The 25865-nt window shown below is 45.8% G+C and overlaps 3 protein-coding genes across 5 annotated transcripts in view; 1 reads left to right on the forward strand and 2 right to left on the reverse strand.

Annotated features, from left to right (window-relative positions):
- Nucleotides 1-6346, reverse strand: part of ARHGAP40 (Rho GTPase activating protein 40) — a 37122-nt gene extending 30776 nt beyond the window's left edge. For both annotated transcript variants that reach the window (XM_038159215.1, XM_038159213.1), the window contains exon 1: nt 6075-6346. The gene's annotated coding sequence lies outside the window, so the exon portion shown is untranslated. The remainder of the gene's footprint in view (nt 1-6074) is intronic.
- An 819-nt stretch (nt 6347-7165) lies between these two features.
- Nucleotides 7166-10859, reverse strand: ADIG (adipogenin). Of its 2 annotated transcripts, XM_038158907.1 has the most exons (4): nt 10600-10859; nt 8979-9274; nt 8246-8347; nt 7598-7732 (listed from the first exon to the last, which is right to left on the reverse strand). In XM_038158907.1, the coding sequence occupies exons 1-3, from the start codon at nt 10724-10726 to the stop codon at nt 8261-8263; spliced, it is 510 nt and encodes a 169-aa protein (XP_038014835.1). In that variant the 5' UTR covers nt 10727-10859; the 3' UTR covers nt 7598-7732; nt 8246-8260. The 2 variants fall into 2 exon arrangements, with proteins under 2 accessions (XP_038014834.1, XP_038014835.1); XM_038158906.1 differs by lacking the exon at nt 8246-8347 and having other exon boundaries at nt 7166-7732.
- A 2951-nt stretch (nt 10860-13810) lies between these two features.
- ACTR5 (actin related protein 5) lies at nt 13811-23342 on the forward strand. Its single transcript, XM_038159322.1, has 9 exons — nt 13811-14229; nt 14947-15176; nt 15979-16148; nt 17521-17738; nt 18047-18229; nt 20206-20328; nt 20820-20959; nt 21852-21984; nt 22454-23342. Exons 1-9 carry the CDS (start codon nt 13846-13848, stop codon nt 22697-22699), a joined length of 1827 nt encoding a protein of 608 aa, XP_038015250.1. The 5' UTR covers nt 13811-13845; the 3' UTR covers nt 22700-23342.
- Nucleotides 23343-25865: the final 2523 nt, after the last annotated feature.

Here is a 25865-nt window from a genome sequence, read left to right on the forward strand (position 1 = left end):
GTGATGCAAGACAGATTTTTATTGTTCAGTTTACACCCGGTGTGCAAGGTCAGACTGATGCAGTGCTCAGTGCCAAGGCCAAAAGAAGATTTTACATAGATCAGCTATTGAGAAGCCACAGTCAAAACCAACAAGGGAAAGAAGCAGAAATTCAACCTGGACTCACAGATGAATTGAAAACTATGAAGATTTCATGAAAATAAACCTAAAAACACACAAGAAAGGAGCTAAAGCAATAGTGTTTTACCTAACAGCTCTAGTAATTTTGATGAATAAACACTTAAACCCAACTAACATTCAAGAAACACGTTTTAACCCTGGTGTAAGCAAACAAACTTTTGCACATTTTCTGACACAGGCATCACCTGGCTCTCATTGCTGATCCAACTCCTACTCGTGTTTTGCTCCCTCCTCAGTCTGATCTATGCTGGGAGCAGCCATTGGGCTAAAACAGGAGCTACGCATGTGGCAGAGACAAAGGAGAGGAGGCAATGAGAACTGCTGCTCTTGCAGCTCAGCAAAAGCAGCTCTTGGGCAGTTTCTCATATGACTAACTCTTCAGAAATAACTGGAAGAACCGATGGGAATGGTAGAAATCGAGCTTCCATTGTGGAAGCTGTAAATACATCACCTTATCCTAAAAGCTTTCAAGCTAACCCAACAGCACCTGCACTGCTGAGGCTCCCAGGCTGCCTGCTGTGATACTGTACCATGCTCGAGGAGGAGGGAGGAGCATTCTCACCATCAGATGGGAAACTGGCTTCCTCGTAAGCATGGGAGTTAGGGACTTTGTCAATTAACCAATTAATTAGAGAGTTAACAAGCTACCATCCCCCTGAGAGGGGACTGAGCCCTTGTTTGAATTTTGTACCTGATGAGCTCACGTAATAAATCTGGCTTCACCGTGTACATCCTCCTGGAACTCTGAGAGATCCAAATGAGCTGTGATGAGCTGTGATACCAAATGAGCTGTGATACCTGAGACACTGTAAGCCAGTGTCAGAAAAAGAACTTTTGTGGGGTTAAATGATATTCACAGACCCCCAGCTAGCAGCTTCTTGACCGTTACAAAGACTGTTTTTTCTTTACCATCTGCTTTATTAACAATGAGGTGATGCTAATCCTTTACCAAACTGCACAGACCACATTAGCAGAATTCACAGGAATGCTTTAAAGCAGCAATTCCTTGATCTTATTTACCAATTCCACTCCTTCCATCTAACACATTATTACAACTAGAATGAGCCTTGCAAAAAGCCATTCTCCAAAAAAAGCTTTTTCCAGGGTGAGTGCTGGTATTTCACCAAGCCTTGGATTCTCCCAGGGGAGCTGGCAGCTCTGTGCTTGCTCCAAACCCTTCCTGGCTTGCAAACATCCGGCAGCCCCATGCCTGCAGTGCTCCAGCCAAGGCAGCGTAGGAAGCACGGAGTGAATGAACTCCAAAACCCTTGGATGAGGCTATGGCTGCTCCCAGGAGGGATCCTTCCTCTCCTGTTACTCAAAGGAAGCACTGCAGCTAAATACAGCTGTTACCTTTATCTCCTTTTACCCTGCTGGTGCACAGGCTGGAGGGAGGCCAGGGCTGAGGAATGTTTGTTTGCCCCAAACGAGGGGCTGGGAGATCAGCTGCAGGGATGTATACACTGCCCTGCATGCCTCACCTTCCGCTGGGGGACACACAGGGATTTCCTCCCACTGTGTCAGCCCCGCTGCTTTCAAACAGGAACATTGTCCCAGCTTTACCTTGACCGAGAAAAACAACTTTCATCAGCAAAGCTGCATTTATTTGTTGCCTAAAGAGGATATCCTTCCAGTTCCATTATATATTGGCCACCTGCTACGGGCTTCATGAGTTCCAGGCTCATATTCACTCAAGGGCTTACACACAAGAAATTCCACCTTTATTTCCAGTGTTCACCACTTGAAATCTAATTCAGGAATGAGAGTCTTCAATGAGAAAAGTGCAGAGGCAAAGGAGTGAGGAGTACTCCAGACTTGTGCCTTTCAAATGTTTCTCGGTTACAATGACACATCTCTCATGCTTCCCTAGGTGACTCAAGCAGAGATAACTGAGGAACATAAAATAATTCTTGGCCAATATAAAATAACTGGCCTCCTGTCAGTGCTTCATCCATGCCCAGGCTGCCCAGTTTGCTACTCTTGACCCACAGTGTGCAATGGCCAAGCAGGTTATTGTCACTTCACCATGTGATGGGAGTGTGTATGTTCACAAGGACATCTCACAGACCAGAAGCCAACCTTCAACTGAAGTTAGCACAGATGGCCAAAATTCCATATTGTATAAGAACTAAACTTTCAGAGAACTAGTGAATTCATAATGGGCTCCCCAGACGTTATGCAGGAAGATTCAAGGGTCTTGAAACTTTTCCCTCTAAAAATTTGAAAGTATGGGAAAGAAATACCAGAATATTGTTTGTTCTAAAAGGTCCCCAGTGGGGGTTGCCCTGTATGATGAGAGCAAAGTTCCCTTTGCACACAGCTGGCACAGAATACTTAGTGAGAAAGATCCTAATTCTTACAAGAGACACAGATTTTAATAGCTCAGCAGTCCAGGCACTGGCAGCCCTGGGGGCTGATGGAATAAGCCATGCAGATGGAAACAATTATTTAGGAAGGGAAGGACTCCTGCATGCACGGAGCAACATCTCACTAAAACTGAAGCCTCCCACCAACACATTCCAGACTCTTGGAGTAATTTGCTTTGGGGAGTATGCTTTAAGCTACATCAGCTTTTGTACTTCTTTCTCCAATCTTAATTGCAATCACAAAACATACTCCCCTGCAAACTGACCCAACGGTCTGACCAAAGAGCAACAAATACCAGGAAATATTGCAAACATCTGAAGTTCAAACCAATTTAGAGACCCAACTCTTCAAGCAACAAGTTCTGATTTCAGACAAGCTTTCCACTACACAACACACCTGGAAGGACTTACCCACCCAATCAATAACTCTGTAGTGGAGGACTTACACATAAAGTCTGCAGAATAAATAATGAATAAATCACACAGGCTGTACTTGATATGTAGTTCATCAAACTGAAGTGCTTTACATAGATCAAAATCATGAGTCTTGGAAAGGAACGGAATTTCCAAAAGCACTAATTGATTAGAAATATCTAATTAAGGGTAGTCCTTTCAAGCCAGCTGCATAAAGAATATTTAATGTAATATGTTGCAGGAGAAAAGTGACTCCAGCAGGTTTCAATTAAGCCTAGTTGCCATATGGATTTTGCATCCGCAGCAGGAAGGCTCAAACATCATGTCACAACTAAGATATTTTTATGCCTCCAACTGAAAGCATTTAAACTGCTTGGAATAGAAGCATATGGGCCATAACAACCCCAATTAAGAAAAATATTTTGCTGAACTGGGATCCTAAAAGGCATATGAAGCTAAAATGCATGATATTGTTGGTCAGGTAGGGTAGTTTCTAACTTTTAAAGGATGTAAAAAGCTAAGAGTGTATTGCACGTATGCCCTAGTGACTTATCCAAAAAGAGAAGATCCCAGTGCCAGTCACACAGTGATTTTTAAGGAGGCCCTGAAGGAGTGGGGGCTCCTTTGCTCTGCAGACAGGGAAGGGCACTGCTCCTGGAGCAGTTTGCACCATCACAAGCAGTGAGGGGCTGCTCAGGTCACCACCTCAGCCAACCTCCTGCTTAAGGCAGGGTCAAACACAGCCAGAGCAGGGTTCTGAAAGCTTTGGCCAGATGGGTCTTGTAAAGAACTGAGGTGCCAGCACCTCTTTGGGCTCCCATTTCAGCACTTCAGTGAGTGGTATTTTCCTTAAGGCAAGCTGGACACTTACCCATTGCAGTTTATAAAGCTTTGACAAATGACACAACTCTCTATCCAACTAATCAAAGATGCTGTGAAGTGGGAAACAACAGTTATGGTTTTTTCCTTTCCATATTTAAAAAATTACTTCCAAAATGTGTTTTGATTAACCCAAGAGCTCGGCTGCTGTTGCTGCTGCGCCCTCTTGGGATCTTGAGCCAAACATTCAGTGTTATTTTTCTTCATACAGCTTGGACCCAAGAACCCAAATTCCTCTTTACTGGAAACAGATGTCAACCAAGTTAAATCATCCCATGACTCCTGCAGGAGAAGGATGTAAACAGCCACAGCTCACCCAGCTGTTACTCAGAGAGGTCCTGCTGACAAGTTAGGGATCCCCACATGCTGCAAGACCTTAAAAATGCTTTGACATAGTGATTTGAGATATGTTTATCACTTAAATCCACCAAAACACATTAGGTCACTTCAGATTACACTAGATAAGAGTTTGGGTCTTTTTAGCAACATCTTCCAGCGTTTTGAGCCCAGAGGAGAAAGAAATTGTTATCTATGTTTTTATACATACAATGTTTCCCAACAGAGTCTTAATGTTTAGCAGACCCCACCCCTGCAAAGTAAAGGCTTTACAAACAAGAAGGGGGAAAAAAAGAGAGATTAAGTGATGTGCAAAAGGTCACAAAAGACGTAAAGTTTGGCACATGGAAATGCATCCTCCACCTCCCAGGGGGCTTAACTTCAGCCAAAAGGAACTACCAAATGAAAACTCTCACTAATGCTGTGCTCCAAAGTGTTCAATCCAGGTTTTGCTATCTTTAAAGCTGAGAAAAATACCTGCTTGTTGCAGCTTGGAAGAGCTCTGGGACAGAGGCTGCTAAATGCATATGAGAAATGATACACCAGGTGAACAAGAGACCCTCAGGTGAATTAAATCCAAAACTATTTGTGGTCAGTGTAAACAACCACACTGGCAGGAGCTCCACTACAGCATCCATGGCCTCAAACTCTCTTGCTGATGCCCAGGAAGCAGCTTTTGCACACAACTGCAAAAGGAAATGAAAGCACAAACTCATGGATGGTATTGAAGCACTTGCAGACTACAAGGCAGCTTCAAGGTCATGCTACATTCATGCTGTGAGCTCCAAATGCCCAGCAAAGACAGGCACAGGGGCAGGCATTACAGCCAGATTCAGGGAAAGGAAATATTTTAAGAAATGTGGATCACAATAAAAAGTCTACAGGGTTCAAACTGAGACCCCCCAGCTGTAGGTCTGTGTCCATTCTCCAGGCCAGGTTCACACACCACCAAGCTCTTGTAAGAGGCACTGACCCACAGCAGAACCAAAATGCCCTTTCTATACTACTTTTAGCTAAATTCCCCCACAAAAGTCCTATTCTTAGCAGCCAAATATTTATTTGTGCATTATTTTTCATAGCTCAAAGACAGGAAAACCAGGTTTAAACCACTAGTGCCATCAGCATAGCTGTGGTACTTGGGAACTCAGCAGGAAACAGGAGTCCTCAAAGTAGCTTTCTCAAGCAGGTTTTTGCAAGCTGGCACCAACCTCCCTGCTATTACAGTGACACTGCCAGGGACAGCCAGCCCAGCCAAGTTAAAGCTATTCTGAGTGTATTTACACAGACTAAAAACTACACAAAGCATACACTTTGGTAGCACCAGGGGCATTAGCACATCACCATGTAGAACAAGAGGCAATATACTCCTAGACCTTTAGATTGTTTATTTACCCACCTCAGTTCATCCATTTCTTTGCAGTGATGGTCCCAGTATAACATTTTTAACGTAAACTGTGGCATTCTGGCAACTACCTCCAGATAACAGGGCTTCTTTTTGAGCAGAGGCTAACATAGTCTAAAAGACTCAAGTAGCCTAAACAAGTGAAATCCCATAGAGACAGGAGGTATCATCCCCAGGGCTTCAGCTGCAATATTTGAGGCATCCCCAACAATGCAGCTGCCAGATAAAGCCTTTCTTGCCAACACGTTTTAAGCGTGCATGGTGGAAAAGGTGAAGAGAAAAACCTTGACACTACCAGCAAACGTCCTTCTCGCTGGCTCAGGGGAGACAGCTTTAAGATGTCAGTACAGCCGAGACAATAACCCCATTCCCTAACGGGGCAGAAGCCAAATTCTGCGGGAAAAGCAACAATTCAGGACTGCACAACCACGGCATCCAGACCTCCGGAGCTGCGGGGCATGGCCAGAACCCTCCAGCAGCGCCAAGCATCAACCTACCTGGAGCGGTTGGTGCCCCCGGAGCGGTCAGCGCCCACCTGGAGCGGTCAGCGCCCACCTGGAGCGGTCAGCGCTGCGGAGCACGGCCGGAGAGGAGGAGGAGGAGGAGCGGAGAGCGGGGGGTTCTCCCGACCCGCATCTCAGCTGGCCGGAGCCGCCCAGGGCCGGGCGCGGAGCTCGGCGGAGGCGAGAGCAGGAGAGGAGACCTTTCTTCCCTCCGCCCCCGTCCCGCCCCCTCCGCATCTGCCCGGAGCATCCAACCCTTCCCGTTCGCCGCTGGCAGGCGGGGAAAGAAACGGGGGATCCCCGCTGGAGAAGAACCCCGAAGCTTCCTCTCGGGAGAGGGGGAGGTCCTGGGCAAACCGCTTTTCTTTTTCTTTTGTGTTTTCCTTCCTAAGAAAGGAGCCGCGAAAATAAAGATGGGGGCAAACAAGTTTTGTTTAAGAGCATGGACAAATATTTGGCCACGCGGGGCTCAGGGGATGGGGTGGGAAAAGCAAACGCAACCAGGGCAGGTTTCATCATTTTTGCGGGCTGGTGCTGTACAGTGTGCCCGTGTAAGGCTCCGGAGAGAAAGGCACCGCACACGGGCAGCAGAAACAATGATTCTCACAAGCGGCAGCGCGCTCATTGAATGACTTTGTGATTTGTAATTCAGGTCCTCTTGAAAACAAAAGAGTGTGTTGGACGCGTGCATCAACACAAGAGCACACAGCTGTTCTGTTCAAAACACAGCACCTCGATAAACCCTTAGGCTACAAAAGGATGGCTCATCTCAGGCTCCTCACCCTCCTCGTGGTTCCAATAACTGGTTAAATCAAGCTGTTGTGAGTGCCTCTCTAGGCTGTAATCTACCTTACATCAGCCTGCCAGCTGTGCTGAAAAACAAAGCCTGAACGGAAATCAGGGACATGAATGCTCAGGATCTGCTAAGGGCTTAATTATTTCTTGTTAATTGAAGGTAGGCCTGCTTCATTTCTTAGACCTAAATGTTGAAAAGTCGTTTCATACTTTGAGAACTGACAAGATGCAGAAAAGTGCTAATTGGACTATGAGTGTAATAATCCTACGGCTGCATTGCATTTAAAATCGAGTAAAAACTACTACAGAGAGAGATTGCCTTGATCTTATTTATTTTGAATCAAAGATTAGTGTTGGTGAGCAGAAACTATCACTGGTGCTTGTGGAGTGTTTGGTCCTTGTAAAAAAGGAGCTTATCCCTCAAGAAATTGGCAGCTGTCATCCATTTCACAGTTAGGCAGTCAACACTCTGAAAGCAGCCGTGGTGAGCTGAGTAGGTGCTTAGTCTTGAGTGGGTTTCTTTTTCAGAGAATTCCCCTCCCTCTGCCATGCTGCAGTAGCTGTCACCAATGCTGACCTGGATTGCCATGGGACTCCCTGCTTTGTTTTCACCCTGAGGTGGTTCTCTGAGCTTGGCTCAGCTGCAGTTTCCTCCCCAGGACTGAAAGCAGCAGTCCTCTGCTCTCCCGACTCAGGGAGCCCAGGATTTTCCCAGCTCTTTCACCCAGCAAAGCAAACAGCTGAGCCACGTAGGTAACCAGATAGGAAGGCAGCAGCAGAGTCCTCAGGCTGTTAAAGGTCTGGAGCAACAGGCAGACAAAATTCCAGGTGAGAGAAGAAAGCGAGGAGAACAGCAGCTGGGGAAGAAAAGGAAGAACTGAATTGTCACTGCACTGATGACTTTGGAAGAGGTTCCATTTTCAGTGGGACATACAGGATTTTGCAATCACCAGTGCTTGTTCTCTTCCCTCACCCACCTACCACAACCAACAAATGTTATGTCCTACAAAAGACAAGTTCAAGCTGCTGTGTTCAAGCCAATGGTTGTACATACGAGGAATTCTAGGAGAACCAAATGGTACCCTAGACAAGACCAAGCTCATTGTTAGCACTGTTAGCTTTTGAAAAACTAGGAAATTAATGAACGTTAAATAAGTTGTTACTACACTGATTTGGTACCGCCTTGGTGGTGTTAATGGTCTTTAAAATGCTTTCAACTGGGGTATTGCTGATGGCATGCTAAAGCTCAGCTTCAGGGTGTGTTAGTCAAATAACTGCAGCAGGTTAAGATGATTCCAGTGCTTGGCTAGTCCAGCCTAAGCAAGGTTGGCACTCCAGCAGAACTGGTGGAAGGAAATGGGAGTGAGTACCTCAGTTGCTGCAATTCAAAACTCCCAGCCATGTAACTGAGCAGACAGGACTGGGAATAGTGAGAGTGGAGGTACAGAGCAGCTTTCCCCTGTGAGCCCCTTCTGCAAAGGAACAGACAGACAAAGCACAGGGAAAGAGAAGACGCACAAGACATGAAGCTCTTCCACTGCTTGAAAATTTATCTTTTGGGATTTGTGTAAAGCCTAAAAGGATTAGGGCTGCTGTGTTTGCAAAGAGACTTCTGGCCTCAGTTCTTATTGAGCAAGTGAAATACTTCTTATTTTCAGTCACATGCTCCACTGTAAGAAATCTGAAGCAACTTTTTAAAGTACATAGTACCAGCCATAAATACCAGGAGAGTTTTTACACACGGTTCAGGTAAACTTCTTTTCTTAGAGGAATAAGTAGCAAATTTTGCCATTTTAAATGCAGTTCTCAAGGACTTTTAAAATATGCATATGTACCTTTAAATATATACACACACACATATTCATGATAGTCATTCTGCACAATTTTGTGTTGCCTTTACCTCATCTACAACAGGAGTCGTCACAAATAGGGAAGGCAGAAAATAAAACCTCCTGTTAGCTATTAACCAGGCAGAAACCTGGTTGAAATCTTGGAGCTTTGTCTTGCCCAAGAGGCCTCTGAGTCAGGCAGAGGTGAAAAAAGTCAGAGCTGGGGCACAAAAGCAGTAGATATGCAAGGAGGCAGCCTGGTCCCACTACTCACCATCAGGATGTTATAGAAAATGCTCTTTTCAGCCTGGGAATATCTTATCTTCTGCCTCTGGGACCAGCTGTTTGAGATCACAGCAAGAAGGCTTTGCTTTTGGCTTTTAGGATCTGAGCTCAGATAAGCAGGCTTGGGCCTCAGTCTTCCCACAGCTCCACTGGATTGTGACTGCTCTTGCATCTCTGTACTGGATGCATCACTCTGGTTTTCTTCCTCTGTTAGTTCATTTTCAGACTCAGATTCAGGCTCATCAGGAGATTCTTTCTCAATCTTTTCTGTGCTGGGCATCTGTGCTAGAAGCAGGTTTAAAAAGAACATGTAAAACACCTGTATGTGACTTTTTTCCCCCGTGGCTGCAAGACTTGCACATTCCATCTAGGAGCTGGACAAGGTTCCTCTGAACTTTTTCCAGCTGAAATAAAGGATTTTCAAACCGAACTAGACAATAAAAGGCCTTTACAAGTGTTTAATTTTAACTAATTAGTTCCTAATAATTTTAACTAATTAGCTCTTAATCAGCAATTTTATTAAAGGAGAAGCTGAAGCACTACCTTTTTAATTGTGCTTGTTGTAAACAAGCATAGAGGAAGTGGATATGACTGAATTAGTTAGGAAGTTATTTAAAAGAGTACTTTTATTTTTTTAACTGAGAAAGGCTTTAATGTTCTTATTCTGTAAATATGCTGGTATGTAAAAAATTAGTGATGTGTCTAGTCTTAGTGGTTAAAATGCAATTTAGAGCATTTGTGGAAAGAGTTGGAGGCCTGGTGCTAAGAGCAGTCACTACAGGCCAGAAATCGTGAATGTAAATGTAGCAAGAATAACCTGAAAAATCTCCTTCAAAACATCAAGAGAATTACTCTGTCCAGACAAAAGCCTGAGCACTCATTACTTACACTCCTGCAGTGTAAGGATGTGGCACAGCTATGTAAAATAGATGTTTTGTCACTGATTTTGAACTTCCTCAGCTAGGATTAGATTTTTTTTTCTCCAGCATTAGAGCACAGTAGCAAGGCTTTATCCTCACAAGTGCAACAACAAGCTTATTAGTCTAAACCAAAGCCTTTTATTGGTTGCTGACACGTTAAAAGGAAAACATTGGGATGGATTGGAAAAACAAACTGGAAAAGTACAGAAATAAATGAAAATGTATGTCTTGCTCCCTTCAAAACTTTCTATCAGCCTCAGCATAATAGAACTCCTTACCAGCTCCCCCAGTAAAACCCTCCATGCCTTTCCAAAAAGGAGAGGTGCAAGAGAACTGTGAGGCTAGAATTTAAAGTGTACAGATTTAGAGGATTAGGCTTGCTTTCTGGGGGATTTTTTGAAATAGAAACCTGTAAAAATTATTTGTCCTTTGTCCTTCTTAAATCAAACTACCACTGAGAAAAAAGGAGAGTGTAAGAAGGGTAAGTAGCAGCTTGATTGTCTTATAAGTATTTCTAGCAGAAAAGCATAATAATTTGTTTGTTTTTTTCTAAATGCTAGCACCAGTACTAACAAACCTTTAGCTGCCTCCTGTGACAAGTGGCATAATCTAAAAATAGCCAGCAGAGTGCCTTAAGGAGGAAGTTAACTTCATGCAGCAGCATTTTACCTGATCAACTGCCCAACTTACCTTCATGAAGCAGCAGCTGCAGCCAGATAATGGCGATGATCAGCAGCATGACAAAGGGCAAGCAGAACCAGAAGAAAAGCAGAGGAAAGGTCAGCTCGTTCACCAGAGGAACCAGGGGATACCTCATGGCTTGCTTCAGGTTACTCTAAGTTTAGAACAGCCCGAGTGCTCCCCTTTCTAACCACCCTCTAATAACTCATCGCAGCGCTGGTGGTCACAAGAAAGGAGTGGTAAACCAGCAAAGGGGACAGCCCCGTGCTGGGGAGGGAGCAGCAGGGATTAATAGGGGATAAGTACAACTGAGAAAGGCCAATCGAGTCAGATGTTTTCTTCAGCTGATATTTAGAGGATAAATATAGGTTAGGAAGCTTTCCAGGCTTATGTTAAAACTGCAGTTATAGTTCTTCTTTTTGGATATAGAGGAGGTAACCAAGTGCTTTGGTCACTTTGACACTGAGTAGCCAAGGTTGCTCTTGAGAATAAAACAGATTCAACCCTCCAGAGAGGTGCAGAGGATGAGCAGTTACAAGATGCTGCTCCTGGGCTCTTATTCAATGCAGAGCACAAATACGTCCCATATAGACTCTATTTTAAGCCTACTCTGTATATCTTTATCTACTAGTTAATCGTTTAGGGAAATAAACCTTTATATTTTAATTGCCTTTCTGTCTCCCTTCTCTCCAAGAAAGGCAACTAACACATTTCATAGGATGTGTGTCTATAAAAGCATTGCTTAGGAGTGAAGGAATTCAGCAGTGATCAAAGAAGGAACCAGATATGTGACTTGATAACTTAATATTCATCACTCTGTGGGTTTCTCCTTCAATAAAATGAAGCCATAATCTATTGCTTACCTCACAGAGAGTTGTTTGACTAGATTGTTTGTGTAGCTCTCAGGAGAAGAGAGCAGTGATGTAAATGCACATTACAAATGATTGCCTGCATTTAATGTTCTTGCTCATGAGTGTGTGTTTGTTTTTATGTAGTAACAGCCCCTTGAAATGAGCCTTTTTAATCCCAAGATCTAAATGAACTCTGCAAATTCTTATTAATTCACATTAATAACACCTTTGCATGATAAAAGAAAGCGATTAGCCCTGCTCTGTGCATTGGGTAAACAAGTGAGAAAAGCCATTAAAGCCCTGAGCTTCAAGTATGCTCAATATTTGAGTCCCCATTTCACACAGCGGGGGTGGCAGGTTGGGGGCACCTCTGGAAATCAGGCTGTTGATAGTTTGTCTACAGTGCTGGGAGGGATGGAAAGGAGCTGAAGCTGTGATCTGGTTAATTTTAATGATGAACTGTGTCTCAGTCACATCACTGGAAGCCCTTGGAGTCCACGCTGGCTCTCACTGAGCTGAGCCAGCCCGGGACATCTTTGTTGCCATGGCAGGATGGATCCCACCCTGGAACCCCATCTCCCCAGGGAATGGGGGGTGAAATAAGGGGGAAAGACCCTCCCCATTCCCTGGCTGTGGCACAGGAGTGGCAGATGCCTGGGCTGTGTCAGGGACCTCCTGGGCAAGTGGCACGGCCCAGGGCTCTGGGGTTTCCCCTCCACACAAGCCACAGCCATTGGGGAGGTTTACAAGCCCAAGTTTAAAGGGCTGTGTGAAGGGGAGCAGGGGTACAGCCTAGCCCCAGGCTGATGGTGGTACCCACAAAATTGGATTTGTTACCTGGTGTGAAACAAGGCAACAATGACACACTCAAGAGGGACATTGTTTATTTCAGAGCTGCCCCAGCCTGGGTGCTCAGTGGTACTCCGGAAATCCAGCACACCCCCACAGACTTTCCCTGCCATTTCTTGTACATAGAAATTCAGAGTTAGTGAATTTCCAAGCACAGCCCCTCCTGGAGGTAAGCACTGCTTAGTAAGTTCCATGCAAGTTACATCAGCCCAGAAATTTCTGTGCATTCTCAGGTGAAGGGTCTTTTTTAGCATTATAATGAACAAGTTCAGCTCCGGGACACATGGACCTTGAGTATTTTGCCAAGTTAGCAATACATAGATAGACATACATCAACATTTTCATTTGCTACGTCCTTAAAGCTTGTTCACTTCAGGATGCCCTTGACTAAGGGATGATCCTGCTGCCTGTTCCACTGATCAGGTCTCCTTTCTTGTTCAGTAGGCTTGAAAGCACACAAAGGTCTTACATCAAAGAATGTCCCAATTTAAGATAATCTTGACAGGTTCCACCCTGGGGATGCTGGTGGGCAGTGGATGAACATGAGCTGGGTGTGCTCAGAGGCCCAAAAAAGTCCATGGCACCCTGGCCAGTCTCAGGAACACTGTGACCAGCAGGACCAGGAAAGCGATTCCTGCTCTGCGCTGGGCACTGGAGAGGGTCACCTCGGCTCCTGTGCCCAGTTCTGGGCCCCTCAGCCCAGGCGGGACAATATCCAGGGCTGGAGGAGGCTCTGGTCTGTTGACACGGTTGCCTTAGGTTGTAAGTTGGACTCGACGGTCTCAGAAGCATTTTCCAACCCAAATGATGCTGTAAGGGATGCCAGCAGGTCAGAGCAGACGACTGTCCCCCTCTGCTCTGGTGAGAGCCCACCTCACACACCGGGCACAGCTGTGGTGTCTCCAGCAGCAGAAGGACATGGAACTGCTGGAGCAGATCCTGGGGAGGCCACGACGCTCTGAGGGCACTGGAGCACCTCGAGGCAGGCCGGGAGAGCTGGGGCTGTTCAGCCTGGACGGGAGAAGGTTCTGTGCAGCCCTCATGGCACATTTCCAGTGGGTGAGGGAGCTTCGGGGAAGCTGGGCAGTGACTCTTCCTCAGGAGCTGCAGTGACAGCACAAGGGGGAATGGCTACAGATTGGCACAAAAATGGTACAAAAGAAGGGAAATTTAGGTTCAATATTAGGAAGATTTATTTTTTCTTTACTGTGAGGCCCTGGCACAGGGTGCCCAGAGCAGCTGTGGCTGCCCCTGGATCCCTGGAAGCGTCCAAGGCCAGCCTGGACAGGGCTGGGAGCACGCTGGGATGCTGGAAGGTGTCCCTGCCATGGCAGGCGTGGGATGAGATAAGGTCCATTCCATGATTCTGTGCCGTGTTGGCTGCTCCCTGTCCCACCGGTTAGGTCTGCTCTCCGTGGAAGCACACAAAGCTCTCACATTACGGAGCACACCCATTTAAGATTGTTTCAAGACCCCGCGCCTCAGGGCAGCGGCGCCCGGAACCCCGGTGCGGGCCCGCGTTGCCGGCCGGACGCGGGCGGGAGGCGCGCCCGCCATGGCGGCGCCCGCGCGGGTGTTCGCGTTCCGGGACGCGCGCTGGGCCCCGGACCCGGTGCTGGAGCCGAGCGCGGCCGTGCGGAGCCCGCAGCCCGCGCCGCTGGTCATCGACAACGGCTCCTTCCAGACGCGGGCGGGATGGGCCTGCCCCGACCCCTCCGTGCCCGCCGAGCCGCTGCTGCGGTTCCGCTCGCTGGCGGCGCGGAGCCGCGGGGCCCGCGGCGGGGCCGGCGCGGAGACCCAGGTGGGGAACGACCTGGGCAGCCCCGAGCCCCTGCGCTGGCTGCTGCGCTCGCCCTTCGACCGCAACGTGCCCGTGCAGCTGGAGCTGCAGGAGCTGCTCCTCGACCACGTCTTCCAGCGCCTCGGCGTCTCCTCGCAGGTACGGCCGGGCCGGGCGCAGCCGCCCATGGATCCCGAAATGGTTTGGGTTAGAAGGGACCGCGCTCCACCCCCTGCCGTGGGCATGGACAGCTTCCCCTGGTCCAGGCTGCTCAGATTTTCGTGCAGCCTGGCCTCGGCCACTTCCAAGGATGAGGCAGCCACAGCTTCCCTGGGCAACCTGTGCCAGTGCCTCATCACTCTCGCAGGGAGGAATATTTTCCTAATATCTGATCTAAACGTACTTCCCTAAACTCACTGCGGGGTAATGCTGTTATTAGTAGTGTTTACTGACCACCTGCATACCTAGCTGCGTTGAGAGCTGCTTCTCAGACCATGGAGCCCTTTACCTGCATGACAACATCAGTTTGAAAGCTTTACCTGGAGTGGAACTAAACTTCCACTGGTTTTCATTCACCTCCTCGTTGCATGGAATTTGTTTACTTAGATTTTTAATAATGTATATATGCCTTTAAAAGTCCATTCTCCTCCTCCGTTATGAGTTTATTATTTGATTGAATTAACATTAACATCTTTTTTACCTCTTTAAACACTAGATATGATTTAACTTTCATGATTAAAACCCTGCGCATAAAGTGCTTTCTCAAGCCCCTTTGGGAGGAGTTTTTGCTGATGCTTCAAAGAAGAAGCAGATATAACTTACCCTGGCTTTTCCCTTCATACCTTTATTACTGTTCTTTCCCCTTGTCTCTCCCAGGGCTGTGTGGATCACCCAATTGTTCTGACAGAAGCAGTTTGCAACCCTCTGTACTCCAGGCAAATGATGTCTGAGCTCCTCTTTGAATGCTACCAAGTGCCAAAGGTGTCCTATGGTGTGGACAGCCTGTACAGTTTTTATCACAACAGGAGGCAGAACTGGCCCTGCAGTGGTTTGGTGATATCCTCAGGGTACCAGTGCACACACATTTTGCCAGTTGTAGAAGGCAGGTGAGTTCTGAATGTCTTAAGTTTGGTGCTGCCACTGGTTTTTCAAGTGATGCAAATACCTGTTCCTCCAGCCCTGCACTATTAACTCTTGTAGTAATTTATACTGACAAATTAAAACCAGGTCTGCAGATTTTGCTAAGTTGTGTTGAGTTTTGAATTGAAGAAGCAGTGCAGCTCTTGTAAATGTTGTGTTTTGTAAATTGTGCCTTGATGTGTACTTTCAAAGGGAGAAGGGGATATGTGCTCCAAGTGAAACGGGGCATTAACAAACGTAATTTAGGTTTTAAAGCAGCTTTGGGACAAAGGGAAGTGCTCTGTGTGTGAGACTTTTGCTTTTATCATTTTGGCTATTCTGCTACATTGCTCTACTTTCTCTTTTTGCCTTGTTTTAATATTTTTTAATCCTTACTGTAGGAGATGTCTTTATTATATCTGGTAATAAATGTTCAAGGTTTACACTAATCCAACCATAAAGTGTTACAAAGAAAACTACTTTTAGCACCCCTGCCCGTCACTTCTCTTGTTAGAGCAGAACATCTCCTTGCTGTAGGCAAAATTATTTAATATTTGGGCTTTTTCTAAAAAGCAGACCAGAGCCTTTCACAATAAAATAGTGAACACAGCAGTGATTTTGCTGTTGCCTGAGAAAAGCAGGTGTGTTGGATTCTCTGATAACTGAACCTTGAAATATTCACCTGTGAATATTCATCGACAGAAATCAAATAATTCAGGGGAAAGCAGGAGCTGTGTTTGATTTGCTGTGAATTCGCCCAGTGTGAGCTGTGTCTCTTTGCATTTTGAGGCTGGATGCCAAGAACTGCAAGCGCATTAACCTGGGGGGGTGCCAGGCTGCCGTGTACCTGCAGCGGCTGCTGCAGCTCAAGTACCCCGGGCATTTCGCAGCCATCACGCTGAGCCGCATGGAGGAGATCCTGCACGAGCACAGCTACATCGCCCAGGACTACATCGAAGGTAAAGTCTCATTCTCCACCTCGGCTCCAATTCACCACCTGCTTGTGCTCACTTGTGGGGGTACCAGGCGGTTTCTCTGGGTCTGGATTGAAGGCACTTGAGACAATAGTTCATGCTCAGACTCAGGTGTTTATTATTTCTTGTCAGTGAAACAGTCTCACTGCTGTGAGTTCAGCAGCTTTTTATTAGAAGGCACAAAATGGCCAGCAATATCTTGTTACAAGGTCTTTTAAGACTAAACCATCCAACCAAGAACTGACACCTGGATTATTTTCCCTTTCAACCCAATAACTGATCCCACAGAGCCCCAATGCAGACTCCTCTGCCCAATTACAAAATGCCACCCAGACCCACGAAGGAGGAAGAAGAAGCGTGAAGAAGAAACTCAGGACGACACCCTGTGCCCTCCATCTTGCTTCCATCCACAACATTCTAAAAATCCCAAAACCTCAATTTCTCACCAAGTGATACACCTACACTACTCTCTGTAATCTATTTCACACATTTGTGGATTCTACTCTATCTTGAAGTCTAGGAAACTTTCTCACTTTATTGTTGTTGTTCACCCACCCATGTTGTTCTTTAACATAATTCCCCACTAGTTCTCAATGTTTGTAGTTTGTCCTCTCTACCCCTTGTTTTGAACTCGGCTCAAATTCTTACAGAAATATTCTACTTCTGTTTTGCTTTCTTTGTGGTAAACCTGCCTTACATTGAAGAGCAGTTTAGTATTTAAAATTAAGCCAGAAATAATATTTAACTACTACTACAAAGAAAAAATCTGTATTGGTTCAAATTTCTCTGTGGATAAAAATTGTGATGGTTTCAGAGGAAAAGAATTCAAAATGAGCTTATTGTTTCCTTTATACATGAACAAAACCTCTTAGTGGGTTAGGATTTCTGTGTTTCATATCTGCTTTAAGGTTTCCAAAGTTGCACAGGACATTTCTCATGACTTTGTGTGAATTAAATAAGTTTTTAAATTTCCATGGCAAATGTCATCTGAAGTAGTGTCTGAAGAAAAGTGTTTTTTTTTACATTTGTCACTTGTAAATGAGCCTTCCTTAGAAATGTGGGAGGGCTCTCTCCCTTGGGCAGAGAGACTTCAGTGTGCACTTGCACTTTGTAGTACTTGGTGTTTCCTGGAGGTCAGAGCACTCAGAGCTGCCTCCACTGGGGGTGTGACCTGGAGGCAGCACTCAGTGTGGACAGCCAAGCTTGGGAACAGCTGCCAAGAGGTGACAAAATTCTGCGCTTGCACTTTTTTTGCCTTTTTTCCTCGCCTTTCATCCTTCACACGGCTTGCGCACACACGCGAATCGTCATTTTGGGCTGCCAGAACAAAAAGTTACTTTGCTTTCCAAATGCCCAGAGCTGCAGAAGTGGCGGTGCCCGGAGTACTACGAGAACAATGTGCACAAGATGCAGCTGCCTTTCTCCAACAAGCTGCTGGGCAGCACTGTGGCATCCGAGGAGAAGCAGGAGAAGAGGCAGCAGCAGCTGCGGCGGCTTCAGGAGCTGAACGCGCGGCGTCGGGAGGAAAAGCTGCAGCTGGACCAGGAGAGGCTGGACAGGTTGCTGTATGTGCAGGTAATGCAGGCTGAGTTTCAGTGTGGCGTCTTGGGAGGAAGGCAGGCTGCCCTCAGAGCTCTGTCAGAAGGTCACACGTCATGGTGAAGATGCTGTGACTGTCATGGGTTCCCTGATAGGAGCGTGCCAAGGGAGAGATTATTGATGCAGGGGATGTTTTCAGTTTCTGAACAGCACTTCTGGGAAATACTTCAAATGCTGTCAAAGCGTGCACATCATAGTCTCTAGTCATGCAAGCAGAGTGTCTGTACATCGCTGCTGCTGTTGCCCTGTCTTGTTCATCCCAGCTAACTCTAATCTGTCCACAGGAACTTTTAGAAGATGGTCAGATGGATCAGTTCCACAAAGCTTTGGTGGAGTTGAACATGGACTCTGCAGAAGAGCTTCAGTCTTACATCAACAAATTGAGTGTGTCTGTTGAACAAACAAAGCAGAAAATCCTACAATCAGAAGTCAATATTGAAGTAGATGTTGTGGACAGCAAGCCAGAGGTAGGATGTTTTCACCAAGATAATCCTCATTATATCTCTGGATGAATTAAACTTCTGTGCTTGAAAATGTGTTCCTTCAGACTTCCACTGATGAACTAAGCTTTTTCTTTAACATGTTGCAAGTCATTATTAAGCTGGCAACTGCTTCTCTCTTTTTAGAGAGAATGTCCTGAGACAGCCATCCTTAATCTTCAGTAGTCTTCTATTAAAGATACAGAGGAGCTAAAGATACAGCCCATCCATCTTTTTCTTTAAAAAAGTATTTGTTTTCATTTTTGTTCTTCCCCTTCAGGTGCAGAGAACTTGAATGGTAAACAACCAACCCTGCCTTGATTGTAGCTGTCTATTTTTGGTGGATTTAGGCTGCATGTTCTATTTTGGTTCCTTAATGAAAGATTATTTGCTGCACTTGGTTATTGGAGTTGTCTTGAAGATGTGGAGCTCCTTGGCTGCTTTGCTAGACTAACACAGGCCCAGCACACAGCAGCTGTGCTCTAAGGCTGCTTGTGCGTGTGCTTTTAATTAATTGTCTTTCAAGTCACATAAGACAGAGCTTTTTTAGCTTTATCAGCCTCTGTTCAGGGAAAACCTAGAGAGAAAAACAGAAAATTGAAGCATAGAGGGGAGGTCCTTATTTAGGTTGCCCAGAGAAGCTGTGGCTAGCCCATCCCTGGAATTGTTCAAGGCCAGCTTGGAGCAGCCTGGTCTAGTGGAAGGTGTCCCTGCCCATGGCAGGGGGTGGAACTGGACGAGCTTTTGAGGTCTCTTCCAACCTGAACCATTCCATGATTCTATGATAATCAGTGCAAGAATCAGAATGATTATGCCTCAGCAAAATTCAGGGAGATGATGGGCTTATCGTTGTGGTGAATAATCTTTCTGCCTTCTGTCAAAAGAAGATAGTCTAGAAAAAAGAGAATTGAAAGATTAGCAGTTACCTGTGATTTTTCTCAGCGACTGTGCTTCAATTCCAACATCTCCCACAGCCCTGCTCTTTGTTGGGTGCAGTCTCAGACCTCAGAATGAATCCACAAGCTTTGTTACTTGGTCTGTGCCTTGAGAGAGCCCTTAGGTTTATCACAAAATCCCTTTGTAAGGCCACATGTTCAGCTGAGTTCTGTGTATCTTTCTGGTTCTGTATTTTTCCTTTTTTATAAGATAAAATAAGAAATGCATTTAACAGGACTTCATGAGACTACATTTTTTGCTGTAACAATGAACACTTCTAAACTTCAGTTTGATTAATTGAATTAATTAAGCAGATTTAAAATAGGTACTTAAGAATGTTTGAAGGATGTAATTTTAGCTCATCCTGGCATTGCAACAAATGTTTCAAGTTTAAAATAACCAAAACAAATATTTGCAGCAAAATCCCAGAGGTAACATTGTAACACAAAAAAATAACAAAGATAATTAAAAACCTGTTCCTACCTCACAACAGGAGGCTTGTAGGATTTTGAGTGATGCTTTTCATTAGGACTGAGCTTCGTGTCTGTGTAGAATTAAAGGGGATTTGGTGCATCCTGTGAGCAAATAGTAGACAGTTGAAACTCACAAAAATTGTGTGTTGGCTTTGTAGCTAGCAAATATTTGTTTTCCAGTCCCACACAAGCAAAATAGGGAATTTAATGGTAATTATAGAGCAGTTAGAGGTGTTGGAAGGGTACCAGGTTTTAACCGATATAAAAAGCTATTTTACTAAGTTTTAATATGCTGTTATGCTTAGGACATGGCTGCCTGGGATCCTGGCACTCAGCCTGGTGACTGAGGCCTGCATTTCTGAGCTGGCATTGGGATAAATTTATTGGGACTGTTTGATTTTTGTGTGTTGTGTGAATGTCTGTATTTCTATTTCCTGGGCATATTTGCTTTCAAGCATGTTAGAGTTGAGATTTGAGGAGATTGAATTTTCCAGCCACGTCACTAGAACTGAAATCACACCTGAGCTAAGCTAACATAACTTGCTCTGTTTCCAGACTCCTGACTTGGATCCACTGGGCAGTGAACAGTCTCTGGAGGATGTGGAAAGTATTAATGAGTTTGAGCCTTTGTTTGCTGAGGAGCAGCCTGAAGTTGAGAAGCCAGTTGCTGCAGTGCAGGTTTGGTTTCTGTATTTACACCTTGTGCCAGGGGTTTGCATCCCAGCTGTCCAGCCAGTCTGCTGACATTTCTCCTCATGCAAACATTGTTTGCCTGCTCTTGGAAGAATGCCTAAACTACCTGAACAGGACATGAAGAGAGAAATCCTGGCAATCTTAGCTGGTGGTTTAAGATGAGAATTCCATCTTGGCTCACTCTGCAGGCAGTGCCTGGTGCAGCAGTGCTGTGTTATGTGATCCATAGCCTGATATCCCAGTGGACACAGCTTTCCACTTGTGAGGTTGCACCTTAGAATTAAGTGGCTCCAAGCAGAATAATTTGTAGGAAAAGTCCATCTTCTCTGACCTTTTGGAACCTTTGGCATAATGCTGTTTCTCTGTGGGAGCATTACCATTAAGTTTTTTGTTCAGAATGGTTTGCAAACATTGGTTATTGTAGAATATTATTGTTTATTCACATAATTCCCCACTACTTCTCAATGTTTTTAAAGCCCGTGTTTAACCTGGCAGAGTACCACCAGCTTTTCCTTGGCACTGAAAGAATCAGGGCTCCAGAGATTGTCTTCCAGCCCTCCCTGATAGGAGAGGACCAGGCTGGGATAGCAGAAACCATGCAATATGTCCTTGAGAGGTGAGTTTACAGAACTATTTACTTCAGACAAGCTATTCATTTGATACCAGCTTTTGAAATTCTGGGGGTTTAGCAATAGTCTGAGAAAATGTGTTGAATAGTTCTTTTTAGTGGGGGTCAAGAATTGCAGGTTAGACATGTCTTCCTGAAAACCACAAGTAACTCTGCTTGTTTTAAGTCAGTGAGTCTACAAAGTTTTTTGATCCATAACCCCATCAATGAAAAATTTTTGAGCACACACCTCCAATATATGTATATTTGTAATATATATACACAAAAATATAAATACATATAAGTAATATACATATAAAATAATAATATACATATAAAATAATATACAAATACACACAAAAAGACTGAGATAAGGGTGAAATAAACACTATTTAAATGTATTTATCAGTTTGTCTTCCTGCACCCCACTGGATTGTTTTGCACAGATCCCACTTCAGCAATCCCTGGTCCAACTTGTTATTGAGGGAAACAACAAACACTTGCAACAGTGAGCTGGCAGTCTCTGGTTTTGGGAGACCAAAATCAGGGGTAACATTTTAAAGTTAAGATACATGCACACCTGCTGGACATTTCCAGACAAATTAGCATTGATGGAATGTCACCCCTGAATTGAATGAACATAGGAGTTCACATTTTCTGAAGGTAAGAATTCCAGCCCTATTTCCTGAAGGAAATCCAGTTGTTGATTAATGAGGTACTGCTTTCAGGTTTTTTTTCTGCCACCCCCTAATTTCCAGAAAACAAAGAAAGTTTTTGGTGCTAGGAAAATGAAGTTTCTCAAAGTGAATCCTGGGACAGGGTATCAGTACTCCCCACAGCTGTTCCAGTTCATGGGGCAGATGTTCTTGAGAAAAGCTGAAGCTGTTCTTGCTCTTCACAGGTATTCAAAGGAACAACAGGCTATCCTTGTCCAGAATGTTTTCCTCACTGGTGGAAATACCATGTACCCTGGACTGAAAGCCAGGATCCAGAAGGAGCTGCTGGAAATGAGGCCATTCCAGTCATCCTTTCAGGTGTGTGTGTTGCCATGATGTTTACGTGAACAGCCTGTTCTGCTGTGTTCAGATGGAATTGGGTGAGGTGCATAGCAGGGGTACTTAGAGTATGGGCATGGAGAGGGTTTTAAGGCAAGGCTCTGCAAACAGCTTTTTGACCTGAGAAGATGCAGGTTAAGCAAAGGTTCATTTGATCTTTGTGAAGACACCATAGTGAGTAGAGAAAAGGAAAGTCTGCCTCTACTAGAGGACCATGCACAAAAAAGCATGTTTGGCTGGAAATTTGCAAATTGATTGCTTAGGAATTGATAACAAGGTGAAAACACACTTGAACCCATCCCTAACATTACTTTCTGAGAGACACTGAGTGATCAGCTCAGATTTCTGAAATTCAGTTGTTTGTGTCACACACCATTGTAACCAGGGTAAAAAGGGCTTCACTTTCTGTGCTGAATTGACATTGTTGTTCTGTTTTCCTTCCATCCAGGTTAGCCTTGCTTCCAGCCCTGTCCTGGATGCCTGGTATGGAGCTAGGGACTGGGCAGTGGAACACATGAACCGTGAGGAAGGCTGGATCAGCAGGAAGGACTATGAGGAGAAAGGGGGGGAGTACCTCAAGGAACACTGTGCCTCCAACGTCTATGTTCCCATCCGCCTTCCCAAGCAGGCCCCGCGGGCAGCAGAGGCTCCCAGCAAAGCCTCGGGCACAGGGAACCCCGGTGAGCAGGCATAGCCCTGTCCTTGGCACCCTCAGGCTGCAGGAGGAGTTCCTGCTGTGCAGCCTCGCTGCCTGCTGGGAACACTGAGGTCCCATCCAGGTCCTAGGCCCAAGAGGATGGGACACGCTGTCACAGTACAGTGCAGCTCACACACAGCAGCTCGTGGAGAGGAAAACTCCCTCTTAGAGACTGTCATAGTAAGGCTCAGGGGTTTTGGAGAGTGTGTGTTTTACAGCTTTTTAAGATGTAATGAAATGTCCTGGTGCAGCTGGGCTGTAGCAAGGCAGGCAGCCCAGCAGGTGTCCCCCTTGCCCGTGTCACAATCGTCTGTCGGGACATGTTGGGCAGGTGGTGCTGCAGGGCACCAGCGGGGCTGAGCTCAGCCCTGCCTCCCGAGGCCTCGTGTTCCATCTCCTTGCTGCTAAAGCATCACCGAATAACCAGTGGGTACTTCTTGTCTCCATCGATGTCAGAGATAGCCGTGTGGCTGAAACTGGAGAGCTGGGCACATACAGACACGAGCCTCCGTAAAGCACAGTCCAGAGGCACTGCCCAGCCTTGAGTGGTTCTGCAGGCTGAGCAGGGCAGCTCTCTGATGGGACTTCTTGATCAAAAGTTGTTGTAGCAATAAAGCAAAGCTTTGTGCTTTACCACTAACTTACGTGTGTCAGTGATTTCACCTCTTCAGAGCTATGAGGATTGGTTGTACCTTGCTTAAAAGCACAGGTTTGCAGCCAGGCCCCTGTCCTGCTGGACAATTTGCCTGTGGATTCAGCTGTCCCACTGAACAACCTGTTGCTTTCCCAAAAGTATAATCCATACTGAATGCTGAACCTAAATCTAAGGAGACTCCATCACTTTGGCAAAAGCTGGAAAAGGCAAGGTACCGGGGAAAATATCCAGACTGTAGCTGACATAAAGAAAGTGTAGAGGTGATGATTTGGTGTCCCCCAAGGGCTGCAGAGCATTGAGGTAAGATTCAAAGCAAAGGACATAAGGAGCTTGCTTGTGCTGAAGTTGTTTGCCATGGGATGTGATTTTTGGATTCAAAAGTATTACTGAGAGTTACAATTTTTTTAAAAAGAGAAATTTGTGGGCAAATATTGAGGTCTTGCATTGAGTGTTCTTCAGAGAGCCTGTGAGGGAAGGGTTGTTGCAGATCTCCCACAGTTCCTGTGGCACCCAGCACTGGGCCATCCCAGGAGGGATCCTGGTCTTGGTGGCCCCTGCCTGCTCCTCACAGGCTGTTGGGCAGGGCAGGAGAAGGGAGCTGGCTGCCTCCAGGTGACCTCAAGTTTGGATTATTGATCCTATCCCTGGCTGCCTGGAGGCAGTTTTTAGGACAATTAAGGGAATTCTGTGGGTGGTAAAGAATGTGGAAAAACATGCTGTGCTGAAACCAGCCAAGTTACACCAAACATATCTTCTCTGATCTCAGTGACCTGGAGTAAAGGATGTCCTGTTGCTATTTGACCCCTCTCTGACCCATCTTTAGCTTTACTTTAGGGAGAGGGATTACCCAAGGTATGGAAATAGTTCTGATACTTAGTGTTGCCTGCTAAATAGATAAGTGTGTTGTGCATAAAGCTGTTCCAGAATGAGGGCCTGAAAGGGCATCTATAATGCATGATTATGTGACTTTTAATCTATGGCCACATCTGCCAGCCACTTCTCTTGCAATAATTCAAAGTAGAGCTGTCTAATTCTGCAGAGGTGCCAGAGCAGCTGCTTAAACAGCTTTAAGGAAGCAGAATTTTATAATCTCCTGAATATTAGCTGTTAATTTGTTACTTTGTGCCACAGTAACCAGAGTAACTGATGAACTTGGACCAGGTGATCACTGTCACAGGCTGCTCTGAGTGTGCCGGTGGCCATTCAGGTGCTTGGAGCAGCACCATGAAAAGCATGAATTGCAGAATGGGATGAATTTTAGCCATTTCAGTTCAGTTCCCCGGTAATGATTTGCTGTGGTGCTACCTGAGCGTTGCTGCTGGCAGGAGAGAAATGGAAGGAGTGTGTGGTGCTGAGGGCAGGAGGACACTACAGTGTCCTTTCAGACAGCAGTGTTGGAGTCCTTGTGGAGCTTGACCTTTAGGACACTTGTGGCAAGGTTTTCTCACCCCCACGTGCAGGAGAATTTGGTTGTTTTCCATGTGAGTGGCACAGGGCTCTCCAAACCCAGAATGGGCTTGGGCTGTCCCCTGTCATTGGTTTGTGCCCCCTGAGAGGGGAACAGGCCAGAAGACACCTGCTAGGCCTCTTTTTAATGGGAATTGTGGTTGGGTGAGGAGCAGTAGAAGGAAAAATAATCCTGCTGTGGAGAGGAATCTCAAAGTGAGAGCCTTTGGCAAATGATGGCAAGGCTGCTGTGGAGCGAGCTGCTGTGCCAGCAGCCTCAGAATCATTGCTGTGCTTATCCTGGCAGTGTCCCCCAAGCTGACCCAGGGCAATTGCCAGGTCTGAGATGGTCAAGTGGTTCCCTTTTGGTCCTTGGTAAATTAAGTTCACAGCAACCTGTAACCTGGTTATACAATTCAGTTGTGCCCTAATTCAGGTCAAAGAATACGAAAGTACAATTTCACAGCAGTGCTGAGTTTGGTCTATTTAAAAGAGAGCTCAAACTGGGTCCCACCTTTCACAGGGTCCCTAAGATCTGCTCTGGGTGGAAACACCACGTCAGTGAGCAGCCCTGGAGACTGAGCATCCATCACGTGTCCCATGTCCCAGATTTCCTTTGGAGCTGCCGACGAGCCTCGCTTTGGGGCTTCAAGGCTTCTTATGCTTCCTGTGCCACAGCAACTTCAAATATGTTCTTTGCTAAATCTCTGCTAGGACACCAAGATTAGAACTCTATGCTCCAGTTATTAATCTCTGGAATACTTAATGTGCTGTGTAAGACAGCATCTCAGAAGAAAGAGAAGATAGCCGTGAAGTGTCACTTAAAATTTAGGATTATCCCTCCAGAGACAGCCCACAGTGATCCTCTGGCAGTCAGTCATAAACCACAAGTTTTGAAGTTGTGTGGGATGAGCAGGGGAGAGGAGAATGCTGTAACGGATTTAACATTATCCCCAAAGTCATGTGGTGGGATTTCCAGCCCATGGTTGGGAACGCCAGGCACCAGCAGCTGTGCTGATCCCCACTGCTCACTCCCACTGCTCTGTGCAGGGAGAGAGCTGC

This window comes from Motacilla alba, chromosome 20, assembly GCF_015832195.1.
Source record: "Motacilla alba alba isolate MOTALB_02 chromosome 20, Motacilla_alba_V1.0_pri, whole genome shotgun sequence".
Lineage (NCBI taxonomy): Eukaryota > Metazoa > Chordata > Aves > Passeriformes > Motacillidae > Motacilla > Motacilla alba.